This window comes from Hyaena hyaena, unplaced genomic scaffold (genome assembly GCF_003009895.1).
Source record: "Hyaena hyaena isolate Hyena2069 unplaced genomic scaffold, ASM300989v1 scaffold_281, whole genome shotgun sequence".
In the NCBI taxonomy this organism is placed as follows: domain Eukaryota; kingdom Metazoa; phylum Chordata; class Mammalia; order Carnivora; family Hyaenidae; genus Hyaena; species Hyaena hyaena.
In genome coordinates, this window is record NW_024080914.1 from 1,795,510 (window position 1) to 1,814,326 (window position 18,817).

An 18,817-nucleotide genomic window follows, 5' to 3' on the forward strand; every position below is an offset into this window, starting at 1 on the left:
GCACGTCAGGAAAGGTCAGTCCGGGAAGAGGAGACATTTGCACTGAGACCCCAAGGATGAGAAGGGACCAGTCACGTAAAGTTCACGGGGACGAACAGCCCAGCAGAAGAAATGTCGTCGTGTGCAAAGCTCAGAATAGAAACCGGATTTGCCCATTCAAGGAACAGAACATTCTTTAGGTCACTGGGCCTCAAGCTTGGGGAGCAAGGGGGAGGTGAAGCCATGGTCCCTCACAAAAGAACTGCTTGTGTGAAAGCACGGAGTTAAACTCCAAGGACTCCATGCCAAATTGTGGGTATTGTATTCTATTTCCCTAAAAAGAGATTTGGTAACTTTCATCGGGTTTCCCAAGAGACCTATGATTCCCCCTTCTCCGAGCACTAGTGATACCCGACTTCAAGGGAGAGAAGGCGGCCCAGGGTCCTTCAGAAAGATGCAGTTTGCAGCCGCACACAGTGTAGGAGTCTGCCAGGATACAGGAAACGACTCAGGACAAAAGTACAAACCATAAATCTTGAGGAGGACAAGGTGGGGACCTTGGAGCATTATCCCTGAATCTTAGGGAGTAGTGGGCAACATTAAGTGTCCCCAAAATACGGTACCAAGAAAAACAAAGAAACGTGGAAAGATGTGTCCGTGTTGGGACACTCTCCTGCTACAAAACCCAGTTCCCAAACCCCTGGGCGGAGAATTAGACACGTTTAAGGCTTGTGATGACGTCTTCCTCTGGTCTACACAAATGTGTCTAGAAAGTTTCCTGAGTCTAAGCGTTCCACAAAGAAGGCTGAAATCCCCTCCAACTGTGCCCCCAATTTCCCTAAACCGGTTTTGCAAGGGGCTGTCTGTCCTGGAGATGCCCTCTTCCCCACATCAGGTGGGCAGGGAGATGTCGCCCCCCTCTTTGGCTGACCTCATTTCTCAGCCACCCCGCCCCCTGCGTGCCCTACATCCCTCCCACCCAAATCACCCCGAAGACGTGCAGATTCAAGTTGGAAGGACTTGGACTTGTTAATTAACCTGAACAGCCACATTCGTCTGCAAGGTGCATTATTGTTAATTAAAGCTGAGTTTCTCCATGTGCCCAGACGGCGCTGCTGTTGTCAGAATAATTAGATAGCATACGATGGTTTTCATGCAAATCCCTGGCAATTAGAGCTGGCGAGGAACTGGGTTTGAAATCCCGGTGAAGTTTTCCATCAGAATTCCTCTGCGGGCTGCCCCTGAGGGAAGGTGACGATGGGGCTGTGGGGTTTGGAAGTGGGGTGGGAAAAAGACTGTGAAGACAGGTATCTGTTTCCTACATCTTCTGGGGGGGGGGGAGGGGCGAGCCCAGTGTAAGTGAAGGGTGAGCATCACTGTGACCCTCTGTGTTCCTTCCGGAGGCAGCGCGGACGGACCCTCCCCGGGGCCTGGCATGCTCCTAGAGCTTGCTCCCTGCTCTCATCTTTCTGAGAAGATTGTTCCTTTAGCCGAGAGGCCCAATAAACCATACACAGCTAACGTCCCCGCCAACCCTCAAGTTAAATTCTGAAGGGTTCTAAGGAAACAGGATCTGAGGGGTTGCTGAAAAGATCCCACATTCAGAACCGTTTTGGGGGAGGTTGGTGGCATGCAATGGGTTAAATGGCCCGGGGTGCCGGTGCCTCAGGAAAGCCTTGTAGAAATGGCCAAGGCCAGGACCAGGCTCACAGAAGGAGCTTCCCAGTGCAGTAGACACTGCCGGGAAGGGCCGCCCAGAAGGACTGGGTTGGGACGGGCAGGAGATAAGTGTGCGGAGGCGGCTCCAACCTCCCAGACCTCTTATCAGCCACCGGCTTCTGCCTCCGCCTTTGGTTGGTGAGAGATGTGGTGGGGGGGCCGCCTGGGTTTCTCTCCAGCCCGACCCAGTAGGAGCGATTTCTGTCTAGAGGCCGGGCTGGGGCTGGAGTGCACAGGCCCCAGGGGCTTAAATACAGCCCTCACGTGCATCAGGTTGACCCTGGAAGGCTCAAAAAGGAAAACACCCTCCCCTGCCCCTCAACTAGGTCAGCCTGGCATCCAGGGCGCCGCGAGGGGCCGGGTGGTGTCCGGTATGAATGATGGAGAGAAGGCAGGGCTGCCAGGTTCCGAGGAGCCGCTGCCAAGGGGGTGAGAGGAAACCCTGTGAGGCCTTCAGGAACGGTGTTGGAGGCCGTATTATAATCTTGGTTTGTAAATTCTCTCGTTTTTCTGCATTTTTCTCCTCTCTCCTTTCTGTCTCAGAACGGCTCCCGGGGCTCCATCAGCCCTAAGACCCGCCTTTCAATTTAGGATGCACCAATTAGCAGCTACCCTGGTGGTTGCTAGGAGACGGGAGGTGGGGAGGGGGGATGTTGAGGCTTTGTCACGCACCCACTCAGGAAAATTCCGGAGCTTCTCCGCTGCCTGCCTAGGATGTTCTAGCTCCCACCTGCTCCTCTCCTGCGCTCTCCTATTTATCTTGGAGCCCAGAGAGTCCGGCAGAAACGGTGTAGGGGGAAAGCCAGGTTAGCAAGCATCTTTAGAGAACAGAAAGGCGGCATCCAGATTCAGACAGATGGAAGGTACCCTCTCAAGTTTCCTCAGCTTTGACTTGGGTTGGAGGGAGTAACTCATGTTTGTGTGCAACATCTTGGGTAGAGAGTGACTTTGTTGGGGGCAGAAGTTGTTCCTCCTACAAAGAGAGGCTTATCCATTGTCCTTCCAACCAATGCCCAACCTTGGAGAAACAAAGCCCCCAGGATCAGGATTATGCAGCCAGGGGGTCGGGGCATATCTGGGAAAGAGGCTCCCAGGGCATGGGGGTCTGGTGTGGGAGGTGGAAGGAAAGACTTGTGGGGCAAGAAAGTTTTATTTCAGTAGCCTGGGGTTAGAAAGGGAAATTTGGGAGTTTCTAAGCAGCAGATGAGTCAGATCAGGCCCCTTCCCTTGAAGTGCCTCAACCTTCTGGACTTCTTGATTTTTCGTTCCCTCTACGCATCCCACACAGAGAAGACTCAGCACAGAAGCCGGGGGGTGGGGAGGGAAGAGAACTCATTTGGGCAAGGAGTGAGTCATAAATCCTGATTCCACATCCTGAAAGCAAGGACGGAGAGTGGAGCGAAGTGGAAGGAGGGTCCGACAGAGGTCAGAGGTGGCACACAGTTGTGTCCGGTGTAGACACTGATGGACAGGCAGACCCCACACTGACAACTGGTATTTCATGCATGCACCGCACCCAGCATGGATGTGGGTCTCAACAGATGGAGACAGATAGATGCACACACACATGTGAGCACACACACACTCACACACACACACACACGGGGATTAGGATTAGGGTCCTGCTGAGAAATAAACCTTAGAGGGATGACTCCTAGGAAGTGGCTGTGGGAATTATCTTGATATGTTCCCAGACTAAGTGAGGTCCCCCAGGATGCTTCTCTCCTCCTTCCCCCGCCCCGCCCCCAGATCTCTAAGCCAAGCCAACAGGTGTCAGGGACATAGAAGGCAGAGAGGAAGGCTGGACACGCCAGACAGAGTGGGGAGTCACGTTCTCAGCTCATCTTCACTCTTCTCTGTTCTTCTCTCTCTGGTTCCTATGGTTTCTATTCCTGTTTCGTTTGCTTTCCATAGCAGCTTCTCTTCCTTCCTCATCTGCTAAGCCATCTCTTCTAGTTATTCAGGTATAGCTGTCCCCTCACACTCTGGTGTCTCTTCTCTTTCCCTTTGAGATGGCAGTAACCCCACACCCCTAGAGAGAACATCTGTGTGCCCTGAGGATGTCTGTTCACCATTCACTTTCTCCCCAGGCCAATGAGAGAAACAGATGCTGGCAGCAAAGTCTGGCATGAAATCTCTCTCTCTCTCTCTCTCTCTCTCTCTCTCTCCATTCTCCTTCCTTTCCTCTCCATCCCTGGATAAAACAAGAAACCACTAGTTTCACAAAAGTAGCATAGACTTTAATTCAGGTTGACAGGTGCAAAGAGAGCTAGGACTTGCCTCCTGGGGGGTCCAGATGAGAAGGCTGCCTTACTGAGAGAGGCAGGGAGGGCAGGCACGCATGGGTGGTCTGGTGGTAGAACAGGGCCAGGAGCAGGGGCATTGCCACACAGTGCAGTATGGCCAGGGCCTCCGCCAGGTGCAGCAGCAGATCCAGAGCCTGCTGGGCCAGACATGTCGACAGCGCCATGGACTTGGACCTCACAAGAAAGTCCAATCCCAGAGCCACCCCGTGAGGCCACCAGAAAACAAACCAGAGCCACAGGACACTAGCCCGGGGGCCTGGCCGCCTGCCCAAAGCTTTTGTCAGTGCCTTGGCTCCCAGCAGGCCCAGTGGCAGCAAGGTGAAGGTCATAAAGCAGGTGGCCACGTGCAAGAGTGGAAGAAACCTGGGGCTCTTGTTGAACGTCAGGGAGCAGAGTCCACTGGAAGTGTCACTGGCCAGTGTGACAGGCAGCCCCAGGAGAAGAGCCGCTCCCCAGAGTCCCACAGGGAGCCACAGGGCGATGCCGGAGACGTGGCCCTCACCCAGTTTGGGGCCCAGGCAGGCGTGGCACCCGATCAGCAGAGCCTGGGCAAAGGCTGAGCCGTACCAGAGCAACTGGGCCAGGTGGCACAGGACCGTGCTCAGGAAACCGTTCAGCCCTGGTGCCAGGATGGGCACCACAATACTGAAGAGGGTGCTGCCCACGGCCAGCTGGATGAGGACCGGCCGCCCGGGGAAGACCCGGCAGTAGAGGAGAGGTCTGAGAAGCGCCAAGAGAAAAGCGCCCCCCAAAAGGATGCCCAGGACACTGGCGACGACGAAGAAGGGCAGCGAGGAGTCATCGAGCAGGTGGCAGGAGCGGCAGGGGGCAGCGGCCTCCACATCGCTATAGTTATAGTTCATTTCGTAGGACTCATTGAACTCAGCCCAAATATCTTCTCCAAGGGAGACCTTCGTAGAGTCCTCACCGGCCACCTAGAGGACATCCCCAAAGGGGACAATCAGATCATCTGCTCGCCGCACTGAGGAGTCCTCGGGGAATGAAGGCCGGGAGAGGGGCAGGGGGAGTCGAGGCAGGGGGGACGGCAGGAGAGGAAGGCCCAGGGAAGCCCGGAGCCTGGGAGAGAGGGGCAGGGGAGGGGGCCGGACAACGTCAGGGCGAGGGCACCAGGGGCCTGGCTGGAAAGGGGGAGGTCACTGAGGACAATGATGGGGGCGCCTAGGAGACCAGAGTGAGAAGGAGAGAAGAGGGAAGAGTAAGAGACAAGGGACGAGGAGAGAAGGGAAGGCGTATGAAGACCAGCAAGGGGCAGACAGAAAGAGGGCATGTGCCGAGAGGCAGGGGGCTGCGGGCCTGGCCCCCACACTCACCTGGTGCCGCAGACAGTTCCCCATGGTGCTGCCGGGCTCAGAGCACGCAGAGGCAAGGGCCGGGGACGTCCTGTCGTTGACTGCGGCTCCAAGATAAGTACCAGGGGCTAATGAAGGCCATCAGTTCTGGGCAGGGCCCTGGGACAGGCGGCGGGGGGAGCGGGGAATTCAGGAAGCCTTTGCCCCACGCCCATTGCCTGCCTCGGCCTTGGGCCCACGGTGGGCACCAACCCAGGGCTTCCTGTTTTGAGGTTGGATTCCTTTAGTGCGGACCTGCATGACCCGCACTCGGGAAAGGGAAAAGGTGGGAACCAGAAAGTGGGTATTTTCCCAAAGGGGGAAAGGGAGGCAGAGGAGCCAGGGGGCTTTCCAGAAGGGACGGATCCTTCAAGCACAAGGAAGGAAGAGGGGCCAGGGGTTACGTGTAAGACAGAGATAAGAGGCATTCTGGGAAAGTGGAGGGAAAGGGCCGAGGATGACTCTCACTGCTTCTCCATCCCCTTGAACTGGATCCAAAGGAAACATAGCTCCAGGGTGACATGTTGGGGGGGGCGTGTTAGTGGGGCCCGGGGTTGGATCCTGGGGGTGCTCACAGCCTGAGGGCCAGTGTGTGTGGCTGCGCACTGCCCGCCGTGTACACAGATCTGCATTGGGGGTGTTACGCAGGTGTCTGGCTGGCCCAGTGGGAGTAAGAGAAAGGCTGGGGGGCAGCTACCTGCCCAGCCTGCATAATGAAGCTACTTCAGGGAGGGACTGGGTGTCTGTCTAACCACCTATGGGCGCAGTGAATGCATTTTCCATACCAAGCACCACACACGGTGTGACAAGTGAGAGCAGCCTTTGGGGGACAATGGGACAGCAGGTTTTGGAATGTCGCCTATGGAGTAATCTCTATTCGTATTTCTCTTGGGGATCAAAACGGCTCTGGAGCCGCTACACTGGCCTGGCATCCTACCAAACGTGAAGCTCCTCGCAGGGCTGGGGTCTTCGACATCTCTGGGGCTCGCAGAGAGAAAGCATTCACCCCTGTGAGCCAACGCCTCTGCTCCTCCGCAGCCCCTTTCCCTGTGCTGCGTCTCCGGGTCTCTCCTGGGTCATTCCCCACCCTGCATTTGACTCTGTCTCTTGGGTGGGGAAAGGGCTGGCCCGGATATGGGGAGGGGTGAGTCATGGAGTATTGGAGTCAGAAGGATGAGAGCCTGTTAGACGACACTCTTCCATTCCAAGAAAGCACGGGGTGTTTTAACTCCAGTTCCACCAGGTAGCTCTTTCTCATCTATATTGGGGTGCATGCGGCCAGAGGAGGGACACAAAGACTCACAGGGCGCGTCCCTTACACAGAGGGTCCCCTGTCCTCCCAGGGTGCCAGCTCGTTTCAGGTTCAGTGTGAGCGGGTTAGACGGGGGCTCTGGCGGGGCTGGGGGCTCTGTCCTGCAGCCGGGTTGACAGCGCTTGTGACTCCACTTTAACCTTCTCTGGCACCGCCTGGCAGAGGGCAGGGGGAGCGGTCCAGTGCCCCTCCCCAAACACTCTGGAAAGCAGGTACCCAGCCAAAGGGGGTGAACACCCTTCTCTCCCTTGGAGAGTTCTGTTGTCTCCATCAGAGATGTCCCTTGGGAGAGCGGCATGGCATGGCAGGTGCGGGTGCAGGGGACACCAGCAGGAGCCCTCACACGCACACATCCCAACGGGAGCAAGAGCAGCAAGAAGGAGGCAGCCGCACGACACGGATAATCCAGATATATTGAGGGTGGCCCCTCTGAGATTAGCACAGGAGAGTTAGAAAGATTATAAAGATACACGATCCCCTCCCTGCTCCCTTCCCCCCACCCCACAGACAGACACACACAACACAACGGCCCGTCCCCCCCGCCCCCCGTACAAATATGGCTTCTGTGTAATATGGACAGAGTGGTTCAGCTCCAAGAGGAAAGGTCATTTTCCCAAAAGCGGGTGCTGGGAGACAGGGAGCCCACAGGCTGGGGCCCTGGGCTGCCTTGCTGCTGTGAGGTGAGGGGGCGCCCTGGCTTAGGCGTGGGGGTGTGCCTGCGGTGCCCAAGGGCCCTGACCAGCGGCTGGAAGATTCACGAGGGTATTACCTGAACTGAGAGGGGTGTGGGCAGGCCTGCGGACAGACGCAGCAGGGAGGACGTGCTGGAGGGGGGAGTGGTGCCAAGGGGCTCCTGGCTCTGAGGCAGGGCGCCCTCTCCACCGGGACAGGGAGGGTGAGCAACCTCATCTCCACAGCAACAGAGGAAGACAGAAAATCAAATGCAAGGGTGGAGATGGGAAGGAGACAGGCTTCACCCCCAGCCCTCGGTGAGCAGGGTACAGACTACGTACGGGGAAGAGAAGTGACCGTGTTCATTCCAGGGTCAGTGCCGGGGACAGGCCTGAGGGGTGCATAGCAAAGGCTGTGGCACTGACTCCACGGCTCAGAGAAGGGAAACCGAGGCAGGGTTTGGATGCTCTGTATCTGAAGGAGAGACGAGATGGACAGCTGAGCAAAACACATCCTGGGACTGTTTTCTCCATGACCAAGGGGCACCAGGGCGGCCTGGGATGCACGGGGATGGAGCGACAGCCCAGGCGGGGAACACAGCCCTTCCTTCCAGCGCATCGCAGCCTCCCCCCTGCCCACCTGCCCGGGGGCCCCTCTCTGTCTCTCTTGCACAAACACACACACACACACACACACACACAACGCACGCTCACACACGTGCACAGACACACAACACAAGCACAGACACCACAGGCACACGCTCGCAGAGTTCACATTGCTCCCTTCGTTTGGGCAGGAAACAGCTCAGTGCAGAGAAGCTCCTTTTAGTATTTTTGTTGTTACGCCTGCCTGGCTGCTGAGGGAACGGGAAGGGGGCGCAGGCGGCACAAGACGGGGCGGAGTGGTTGCCGAGCGATGCCATGGAGCAGCGGTTGCCGAGCGACAGTCAGGGCTCGGGGCTCGGGTCGAGCGAGGGGCCCGGAGCAGCGCCTCTGGAACAGCCCACGGCTGCCAGAGCGAGAGGGGGCAGCCTTGCCCTGCGTTCCCCACCCCCCCACCCCCAGGGCCCGGCTTCATTCGCTTTTGGGGGATGGGGCAGGGGGTCCACCGCCATCTCTGCCTTTCTTCCTCTGCAGACCCACGCCTCCTGGAGGGGCCGGAGTGGGGGCCCTGGGTCCCTGGGGGCCGCCACTGCAGGCCACGCCTCCCCGGGACCCCCCTCGCCCCTCTCCCGCGGTGGTGGAGGAGGGGTGATGGGGGGCACCCACTTCCCTGTCCCCAGCTCCAGGTGTGCGCCCCCCCCCCCACGGCTTCTGCTCACCACCTCCCCATTCCCCGAGAAAGCCAGGTAGGGTGGAGGGCGGAGAGGCCTCCGGCGCACACCCCGCCCAGTCCTTACCCTCAGCCTTCGCCCTCCTCCTAACACTCCAGGGGGTATAGCTCTCCTCACCCCAGGGCCCCTGCCCCTCCAGCCTGGAGACGGATTTGATTTGGGATTGTTATAAAAATAATAATAACCCAAACGCAGAGAAGCCACGGAAAGGGCTGAGGGCAACCCTCCCTCCCCCCCGCCCTCCTCCCTCCCCATTCCAAACCGAGTACAAAACCGCACCCAAAGCAGACATTCTGTACAGGGGGGTGGGGGGGCCGGGGAGCAAGCGGGAGGGGCGGCCCTGGGGTCGCTCTGTACAAGTCCAGGTTGGCGGTGGCCCTGGCAGTCCCCATGGGGCCCCTGGGGGCAGAGGAGGTGGCTGGGCGCCTCTAGATGAAATACTCCTTCTTGTCGTCGCCGCCCGACTGCCCGCCTTCTGCGTTGATGATGGCCGTGTCTGCATCCGGGGCGTCATCCGAGCCTTTGGCTTCGTGTGTCAGGTAGGTTCCTGGGGAGAGGCAGTTTCCACACCTCTGAAGCCCCCTGCCCCAGCCTCGCTCGTCCGCCCACCGCGCCGGCTCCTGCCACATTTCTCCTGCCTAGAGCCTTCTACCCCCCTTGACTCAGTTTGCATCTTGCTGTCAACATCCATCACCTGACCACACCCCCTTGAATTAATGAATGCTGCCCTTAATTAGAATCTCATTTATAATACAGGCAAAAAAGTGTGTGTGTTTGTGCATGCATGTGTATGTGTGTACACATGTGTGTGCGTGTGAGTTTGTGTGTGTACATGTGTATAGGTGCGTGTGTTTGTGTGTGCCTGCCTGCCTGCATGTGTACGTGTGAGTATGCGTGCACATGTGTATGCATGTCGGCACTTGTGTGTACAAGCGTGTGAGTATGTACCTGTGTATATGTATGTGCATACCCGTGTGTGCGTGTGTGTATAAGCATGCATGTGCGTACCTTTGTGCATGTGTGTACCTGCATGTGTATTGTGTGCCTGTGTGTATGTGTGTGTGCATGTGTCTTTGTGTCTGCATGTGTGCACATAAGCGTGTATGTACATATATCTCTGTGTATATGTGAATGTATGTACCTGTGTGTATGTGTGTACATGTGAGCATACGCATGTACATGTGTGCACCCTTTGATGTGTATGTGTACGTGTGTGTATGGGCATGTGTGTGGGTGGACATGTGAATACAGGCATATACCTGTGTGTGTGTGTGTACATGTGAGCGTATATATATGCATGTGCATCCATATGTGTATGTGTGTGTGCATGGGTATATGTGCACATGTGAGTACACGTGTGTGTGCATGCACACCCTACATGGGGACAGGGAAACTGCAGGTCAGCCCATGAGCAGGCAGCTGAGATCTGGGTCAGCCCAGGCACTGGGCTGCTGGCTAAAGCACTTCCAGAGGGGAAAGCCTGGGAGGAGAGTGGGCCGCCATGGATAAAGGGGAAGAGAGAAGAGATGGTGTGGGGACAAGGGGCCAGGGGATCCGAGGACGACTAGATGAGGAGGGAAGAAAGGGCAGGACAGGGTGGGACAGAGAGGCAGTTCGGGCAGGTCCCAGCCTTCAAGCAGGGACCCTGGAGGCGGAGTGGCATGGGGGCGGCAGCTGGCCAAGGGGAGGGCTCCACTTCACTTGGATGGTCACCAAGGGTTGGTGGTGCTCAGTCCTCGCAGGGCTGGCTGCCTTCTTCCTTCCTCTCACACTCCAAGAGGCCACTGAGCCTCCAAGTCCTGGCCCCCCTCCCTCCCCAGCCTTCCCTCAAGCTCCACGCTGCCTCTGACCTTTGTGCCGGATCAGGTAGTGGCCCAGGAAGATCAGCAGGATGAGAAGCAGGAAGACGATGAAAGCCACGATCCCACCAATGATGGCGTGGTAGGTGCTGGAGGATGATGGCACCGGGCTGGGGTCTGTGGGGAGGGGACACACACAGTCAGACCCGGGAGGGGCCCTTGTCTTACAGCGCCTCCGGCCGTGGCCATGCCGTGGGTATTGTACACAGCGCAGAGCATGGGCCAACCTCAGGAGAAGGGAGTGGATCCTACAGCAGAGGAGATATGCCTTATTTTGTTCCTTTCTTTCTTACACAGTGTCTGGAATGTAGTAATTATTAAAAAATCATGTATTCATGAATAAGTGGATAAACCTGCTAACATTCAACCCTTTAAATTGTATCTGTGGCACTGAGGTGCCAGGTAGCTTTACCATCTAAACTCATCTCTTGTTCTCTCTCTTGCTTTGACTTTCAGCAGGTATCAGAGAATTCCTTCCATGTCATCAAGCCCTCTTACCCTCCTGTCTACTTGAGATCCAGAGATGGCTTCTCTCGGGGGGCTTCCCAACCTGTTCACCCATTGCCCCGAGACCAGAGAGATGAGGGGCAGTGACAAAGCCAAGAACTGGGAACTCAGACAGCACCTCACAGAAGCTGATGCTGTGTAAAGAGTAGTGCTCCCTCTTGGTGAAGAGATCAGGGTTCCAGCTACATCCAGTCCTCCGGCGTGTTCCAACCGGGAGGCCTGGGACTCCAGCCTCACATCCCACCATCCAGAGGATTGTGGGAAAAGCAAAGGCTTCATTCCTGGATGGTCCCCATGGTGGCCAATGTCCCCACCATCAGGTTAGAGACACCACCCTCCACAGCAGCATCTACAAGGGACAGATCCTCAGAGCACAGACTGGGCCAGGCATGCCAAGGATAGCACCAGCCTAGCTTGAGTCCCAAATATCTGAGGAGACAGTGCCCAGGCCCAGGACGTCGTCTGGATGTGTCCAAAATTGCATCAGCCGTAGATATAACTCCTCCGCCCATGGGAGAGCCGCTGTTTTCCCGCAGACTCAGCTTGAGTCTCGATGCCTCACTGACTCCTTACATATTTCGTCTTTCCTACCTTATGTCTCCTCAGGCTTGACTGGGCCAGCTTTTTGGTTCCTTGCCTGTCTACGCCTAATTTGAAAAGAAAACATTTACGCTCTAGTTTTTTTATGCTCTGCTTGGGAGGGAGGGAGGGAGAGGAAGGGCCTGGGGGCTGCATGACATGATGGGGTAGGTGTGAGGTGTGAGGTGGAAGAAGCAGGGGGAGGTTACCCCCATCTTTCTCCCGAGCAGTAGGTGATACACAGTCCACATTACAAAAATACTAATCCTGGATAATTGTTCCAGGGGCTATGGAAATGGAAATCCCTTAGAAAAACATAGCTTCCCATGGCCATCAGTTACAGGTCCCTGTCTCTAGGTAGAATTCCATTTCATTCCTTCCAGGCTGGTAGCGTCAGGACTGCTTAGGATACTCCTGGAGGAAGATGCAGGACCCCCTCCTACCACCAGGCGTCAGCACTGAAGCAGACCAGTCAGACAGGACCCGCTGGTGGGGGTGGGACCAGCCCGAGACCAACCGCGGGGCGCCAGAACTTTCTCTCACTGCCAGCGCCATCAGAGTTGGTCGGGGGCTGACACTGGACCTCAGCGCACCCTCCTTGCTGCTGGCATCCTACAATAGCTCTGTCTGTCGTGCTGAGGCAGCTCCCACATGCTGAGGTCTGCCCCTGGAGTCAGAATCACCCCATCTATACAAACATCGAGGTCCCAAGATCTCAGGTCTCTTATCTATAGGAGTCTCAACTGCCATCACCTCCCTGAGTTAATGGCATTTCCAATATGGAAGCCTCTGCTGTTCTCCCAACAATAGGTTTTCCCTTTTCCGAGGAAAGGTTTGTAAGGTTTTCTGGAGGGACTCCACTGCCATTGGGATCTTCGAGACTTCTGCCAACTCTCTAATAAAGGGACCTCTGTGCTAGCCTGTCACTTCTCCCGAAGCTGGGTTCTGTGGGCACACCTTCGGGGAGAACTTCAGAGAACAAGCATCACCAGTATCTCTGCATGACAGATGTCAGAGGAATGCCCTGTGTCTTGGCGTCTAGCATCTCTGGGTTCTGCCTGGACCCACTTTGTTGTGTCCAAGGTCTGCAGGAAGGGGTACTGCAGCATGCATCCCATACTGGTCACAGGAGAAGCAGCCCTGAGACAGCTCACTGGAATGGGAAACACCCACCCCTGCCCTGGAGAGGCCTCTGCCAGAGTGGGTGCAAGGGTGCAGGGAGGGGGAGTGCAGGGGTACAATGGTGGCATCATGTGGGCCACCAGCGCTAACCAGAGGCAGACCGGAACCTACCACTGTACTGATGTTCCCATATGACACATTCCAGAGTGGACCCAGAGACCAAGGCGCAGGCCCTTTCATGGGGGGCTCTTGTCCCCTCACTTGGCCCCAAGCACAGCAAGGGGTGCTCTCAGGAGATGGAGAGGCAGTGCAGGGTGGGCGGAGGGGGGCTCACCATTCACGTTGAGTGTGTAGTAGGCCTTGTAGCTTCCCATGTTGCTGGTGGCCGTGCAGCCGTAGGTCCCGCTGTCACTCTTGTTGAGGAAGGGGAAGATCAGGGCACTCTCCTGGGTCATCTTTAGTGGGGGCACACTGCCCTCCTTCTCCCACAGGTACTGCTGGGGGCTGTGGAGGCAGAGAAATCACACGTGTTAGGGAGAGAGCAGGCCAGGGGGCTGACGGGAGACAAAAACAATAACTGGGCACAGGAAGTCAAGGACAGTTTGATGAAGGCTCAAGGAATTACAGGGGCTACAGACAGGAGCTGCTTGGAGGGAGGGGCAACCCCTTGGGGTGCAATTTGAGGATGAGGGAGATTTCCTAACTTGAGTCTTGCTGTGGCTTGGCGCCCATGGGGACCTTGGGGCCTTGGGGGTGGCCAGAAGGGGCCCCCTTCTGCTGCTTTGTAGGAGAAACGGTCAGAGGATGGATGGTGCTGGACAGGGCCAGGGAGTCAAGAGCAGGAGGGAGATGGGGACACCCTACGGGCGGATCACAGCCTGAGGTACGGAGGTGTGTCAGGGGCAGGAAGCAAGCAGATCTTCTTACACGGGATTTCCACGACCCTCACAGTGAAGCAGCAGCTTTTGGCCCTCGCGGGGGTGGGGAGGGTCCGGCCTAATCTTCGCCGTTGGTGTGTCTGTGGAGAAGGAAGTGATGTCAGTGCAAAACTGCCCCCACGTCCAGGAGAGGGCGGCTCACCCAATGTCATCCAGCTGTGTATGTGTATTACAGCCTCTACGCCCGGATGCCCCAGGGGCCTGGAGGACCAGGGACAGAGACCTCTGCCCTTGGCCTCTTGCAAGCAGTTCACTGTTGCTACTGAACACACGTGAGATTCGTGCTGCAAACTCATAGAGGTAGGATTTCTGAAGATCTGTGCTTGGTGGGGCCCTAAGGGACATCCTAACCTGGAGCTGAGGAGCGATCCCTGGTGCCCTTGTGCCCAGCACATCAACGGGACTTAATACACATTTCTGATGGAATCAGTGAACTTGAGCTTGATCGTTTATTGAGCTCACAATCACTCGGTCCTCTCTGCTCTGCAAGGGAGTTTAAACTGGGAGCGACTCTTGAACACAGAGCATCATTTTTTTAGTGGTCAGTCCAAAAGTGAAGTAAGAGCTTTGCAACAACAAGAGATCAGGGTCATATTTTGGCTGCAAGAAGGCACTGACACAATATAGATGGGCTCTGTGATGGAAAAATGGCATCTGCCACGGGCACCGTAGGGCTGCTCAAACGCTAGGTCCAGATGGCTGCAGAGAACAATAGAACCAGATGCTGGTTGAGAAGACAGATAAAGATAAAGAGGCCGAGCTTCCCCCAAGGACAGAGCCAAACTTAACAACCAGTGAATGGACGTGTTAATGTCAGATCAAACAGGAGACAGAGAATCAGGCCAGGTGAGACAATGAGTGTCCCAGGGTCCTGCAACCATAGAAACATCTAGCACAGTGCCTGGGGTATAGAATTTGTTGACTGACTGCTGATCACAGTTGGGTCTAGAGGGAGTCAGTGCCAGATGGTCTGGTACCTAACAGAGCAGTCTATGGAGTTCAGACAGGGGAGGGCCCTCCGGAGCCCTGGACAAGGACCAAGGCCTGGGGGAACGGCCCCAAGGCCAGGGGCGCCCCCACTTGTAACTCACGAGCAGAGAAGCACCTGAAAGCAATATAGACGTTTACAAAGTTATTTTCTATACTTCCCCCTTGACCCTCACGCTAATTCCGGGAAGTAAGCAGAAGCCACTGAGAGGTGGCACGCTTTGGTGGAAGACACACAGCTAGTCGCTGGTGGCACCACAGCTGGGATCCGGGCCGGCTGCGTCCAGCTTGCCAGTCTTCCCAGTGGAAAGTGATGCCACCCCAAACCTGCCTCACGTTCAGCAGTGGGTTTCCACGATGGGTCTAGCAATTGGTTTGAGGAGCTCTAATGCCCGTCCCAGATGCAGCACTGCAATTACTTTAGGAAAATGGCCAGCCTTTAGACAAGCCAGGACAAGAAATGCATTCTTGTATAATTCTCTATCTTCTGCTTTAGTACTTCCTTTCATCTTAGTTCCTCCACTCAGAAAAGTTCCAAATTTCCTCAAGCGAGGGCAGACGTCCCCTGTCTGTATTCAAGGCAGATTCCACAGAGAGATGGGGATCTGTGGAAAGGTTCAGGATAGTGACCGTGAATCCCAAGAACACTCGCACAGCTGGGGCAGACGGGGAGGACCACAGGGAAAATCTGGGAGGTCACAGTATGTTGGTCTAAGAAGAAGCCTCCGCGACCACCATGTTCATCTTCTCATATTACAATGAAAGAGTCAGCTCAACGGGGAAAAGCTATTTCCCTAACCCACATGGCCCGTAAGTGGCGGGGGTGGAGGGGTAGATTAGAACCTGCATTTTCTGACTGTTGACTTGCTACAGGTACCATCCCAGTTTACATCAGGCTGCATAAGCCTGGCCTAGCTCAGGGTAACCTTGCCCTTCGGGCCAAATCCTGCCAGCAACTTGTTTTTTTGTAAATAAACTTTTACTGGAACACACCCACGCTAATTTGTGTACATACCATTTATGGACATTTTCCTACAGCAACAGCAGAGTTAATTAGTTGAGACCATGCGGCCCCCAGAACCTAACATGTTTGCTGTTGGGCCCTTTACAGGACAGCTTGCCGACCCTTGGCCTGGTGCTGTCACTTCTCATCCCCTCACTTACCTGTGCCCACAACCCTTTCCTTTCCCCGCCCCCAACTCATACCTGGTCCTGCTTCACCCACAAGCCCACGACATACATAGAACCTCGATGCGCTGAGAGGTGGATCTGTCAGCTCCCTTTAGAGATTCATGGTTCACAGAGCATACGATGTCGGCCCCGTCATCGTCCCGGGAAACCTGGAACGTCACTGAGCTGCTCACGGTGAAGGTTTTACCGTTGGGATCTTCCTGCACGCGGGTTGGTTCCCCTGGAGTGCACACACGCAAGCACAAAGTGAGCCCTAACGCACAGATACAGTGTGGGCCCCACGGCAGACATACAGATGGCGAGTCTCAACTTAGACACACTTAGAGAGTTGTGAAATGGTTATGTACACACAGGGAGAACGTAGCCCTAACACACACACACACACACACACACACACACGAGTGTGCACAGAATATCTGTCCTTCTCCTTCTGCGCCTTGCTGATGTGCACATACACAGACATGTGGACATGCACGCCTCTCCTCCACTCCCACCCCCTCCTCCTGAACCCCAAAGCAGGGGGAACTTACCGTGGAGTTCTTGGTCTCCCTTCCTCCAGGTGAGCTGGGCTGCAGGTTTGCTTCCAGAAGACTGACAGTTAAGGGTGGTTGTTTCTTTTTCCCGTAATGACGACTTGTAGCCAGAGATTATGGGCTTCTGTGGGATTCCTGCCATGCAGGGGGGAGGGGCGGATGGCCAAGATAGGAAGGAGAGGCTCCCTCAGGTGACCTCAGCTCTCCCTACAGAGATGGCCTCTCTGGGGGTCAGGACACCTGGGTCCTGCTTTGCTTTACAATGCAGAGAAGGCTAAAGTAATCATCTTTCTCCCTGACCTCCTCCCTAAGGACCAGTAGGGAAGATCTGGTACGTGAACTGACACCCCACAGCACAGCTGGGTAGCTAAAGAATTGGTGCAACGCTTCAGGGGGGAAAGAAGGAGACAGAAATGTAGGACCCAGACAAGAGCACGTAAACAGCTGGGGTACTCGGACATTATCATCACGCACAGCAAGCACTTCTCGTGTTTCCCTCCTGAGGTCTTGGGAGGTATGTGGAACAGATGTGAGCATCTTTCTGTCATAAGTTAGGAGGTTCAGGCTCAGAGAGGGTAAGGGATTTCCTCCAGAGCAAACAGTAAGTAGAGGAGAGAGGATTAGAACCCAGTGCTCTTTGCATTTCATTCCATCACAAAGGAAGCACAGACTGGGCTTTTCCCAAGCGCTTGGAGACCTGCCTGGCCCCTGTCTGCCTCAGGGGCTCACCTAGGAGCTGTGTTTGCAAGGAGGCGTGCTGCGGAGCCCCTGGGGTGGGGAGCCTCACCGAGCACGGTGACGAGGGACTTGGCGGTCCTCACAGGCATGGTGAAGATGGAGCAGGTGTACTCGCCTTCGTCTGCCAGAGCCACGTTGCTGATGCTGATGCTGAGCTCGTGGGGAGTGGATCTAACCAGCTGGATCCGATTATCACGAAGGGCTGGAGTGGGAGAATGGGAGGCGGGGCTTTCACTGGCTCATTCACGTTCATCTTCCAATACCAGGCTGGCATCTTTGGGAGAAGGGGTCTAGTGGGGTATAGGGCAGGGGAGACTGTGCCAGACTGTGCCAGCCCTAAATCTTAGGGCTCCCCTAGGGTGTAGCCACTTGGGGACACTGTAGGACTGTGCATGGCTCAGGTCAGAGCTGTAACACCGAGATTTTTCTGGAGCCAGGTGAGGAGCCTAGGGTACCTTCCCGGTGCTCAGCCTCTGGACCCCAGGCGCACCTGACCCCTGCTTGGTGGGCGCTGCCCCAGCCCACAGTCCCCACCCGCCTCCCCAGAGACAGGAAACTTGGGACGCTACCTCTCTTCTCCCCAAAGTAGAGAGTCTGCTGGGCCGGGTTAGACCACTGCAGGGACGAGTCCTCGTGATCTTTCACTTGGCACTTGAGCACCACGGTGCCACCAGCCACCACTGTCTCATCGGATGTCCAGGGCTGGCTATCTGCAGGATCACAAGAGGGTTAGCTTTGTGGGGAAGCCCTGCCCCTCCACCCACTTCTGGGCCAAAGTACCACCTCATCTAACCCAGACCGCCCAAGGCCCAGGTGTCTGTGTTCTCTGAAGGCGTCGTGGGGGCAGGAACAGAGGTGGTGGGGAAGGGGAGACAGACCTTATTTCCTCTTGCTTGGACTCCACAGAGAAACAGTCACTTGTTGAATGTTTGCTGGGTGCACTGACAGGGCCGCGGACATTTAGGGGAACAGAGGCGCCCAAATCTACACACAGCACTTTGAAAGCACGCACACGCACCTGCCACTCCAAGCTCTCCTTCCCTGCCTCCAGCTGCATGTGCGAGCGAGGGCGGGAGAGGCGCGTGACACTAGCAGCCCCGAAACTAAAAGTGAGGAGAGGCCAGGCCAGCCTCGGGTCCCCCCCATTCGTTGACATAAGAGGGAGCCGGGAAAACTGTGCGATAAGTAACAAAAACGATTCAATGAAACAGAAGAACCGAAACATTTTGGCACAGACTTTGTGACTTCCTCCCACAGTTGGCTTCCCTTTATCGTCAGCTCACATCCTTCCAGGATCGGGGCAGCCTGCCTCTCAACACACAAACCCAAGTCACCCCCCAGCCCTCCTGTTATTTTAAAGAGTAAAGGATTAAAATTTTCCCTTCCATGCGTTGGACATGCTCTCTCACCCCCTCTCTAGTCAAATTAAACAACAATAGCAACAAAAGCACGAATAAGGTATCGGGTGGATAAGCCATTTGACTCCCAAATGTGCCTTCTCGATGGCCTAGCTGGGCCCCCCTCACTGTGTGACACTCGCTTCCTCCTCCCCCCACATGGGTTCTGCTCCCAGCGCGGATTCCCTCATCTCCAGGACTTTCTGTGACCCCATGGTAGCGACCTTCCCAGAACTAGAATAAACAACACCTTCCGGCTCTGATTCCCAAGCCTTCGCATCATTTCTTCTGTGGCG

At 55.9% G+C, this 18,817-nt stretch overlaps 2 protein-coding genes across 3 annotated transcripts in view; both read right to left on the reverse strand.

Annotated features, from left to right (window-relative positions):
- Window positions 1–3,916: 3,916 nt before the first annotated feature.
- On the reverse strand, window positions 3,917–7,156 carry ACKR1 (atypical chemokine receptor 1 (Duffy blood group)). Its single transcript, XM_039246401.1, has 2 exons — window positions 5,336–7,156; window positions 3,917–4,939 (listed from the first exon to the last, which is right to left on the reverse strand). The coding sequence occupies exons 1-2, from the start codon at window positions 5,357–5,359 to the stop codon at window positions 3,968–3,970; spliced, it is 996 nt and encodes a 331-aa protein (XP_039102332.1). The 5' UTR covers window positions 5,360–7,156; the 3' UTR covers window positions 3,917–3,967.
- Window positions 7,157–8,101: 945 nt separating this feature from the next.
- Window positions 8,102–18,817, reverse strand: part of CADM3 (cell adhesion molecule 3) — a 29,346-nt gene continuing 18,630 nt past the window's right edge. For both annotated transcript variants that reach the window (XM_039246394.1, XM_039246393.1), the window contains 8 exons: window positions 17,694–17,834; window positions 17,174–17,326; window positions 16,384–16,521; window positions 15,903–16,073; window positions 13,665–13,755; window positions 13,072–13,241; window positions 10,521–10,646; window positions 8,102–9,217 (listed from right to left, as the gene is read on the reverse strand). In XM_039246394.1, coding sequence (XP_039102325.1) covers window positions 9,099–9,217; window positions 10,521–10,646; window positions 13,072–13,241; window positions 13,665–13,755; window positions 15,903–16,073; window positions 16,384–16,521; window positions 17,174–17,326; window positions 17,694–17,834 — 1,109 coding nt within the window. In that variant the 3' untranslated portion in view covers window positions 8,102–9,098. The remainder of the gene's footprint in view (window positions 9,218–10,520; window positions 10,647–13,071; window positions 13,242–13,664; window positions 13,756–15,902; window positions 16,074–16,383; window positions 16,522–17,173; window positions 17,327–17,693; window positions 17,835–18,817) is intronic.

Excerpts from the sequence above, each read along its gene's own strand:
- ACKR1 (XM_039246401.1), bottom strand. The coding sequence starts at position 5,359 with ATGGGGAACTGTCTGCGGCACCAG. Across the intron at positions 4,940-5,335 it reads GGAACTGTCTGCGGCACCAG|GTGGCCGGTGAGGACTCTAC; the intron begins GTGAGTGTGGGG and ends GATGTCCTCTAG.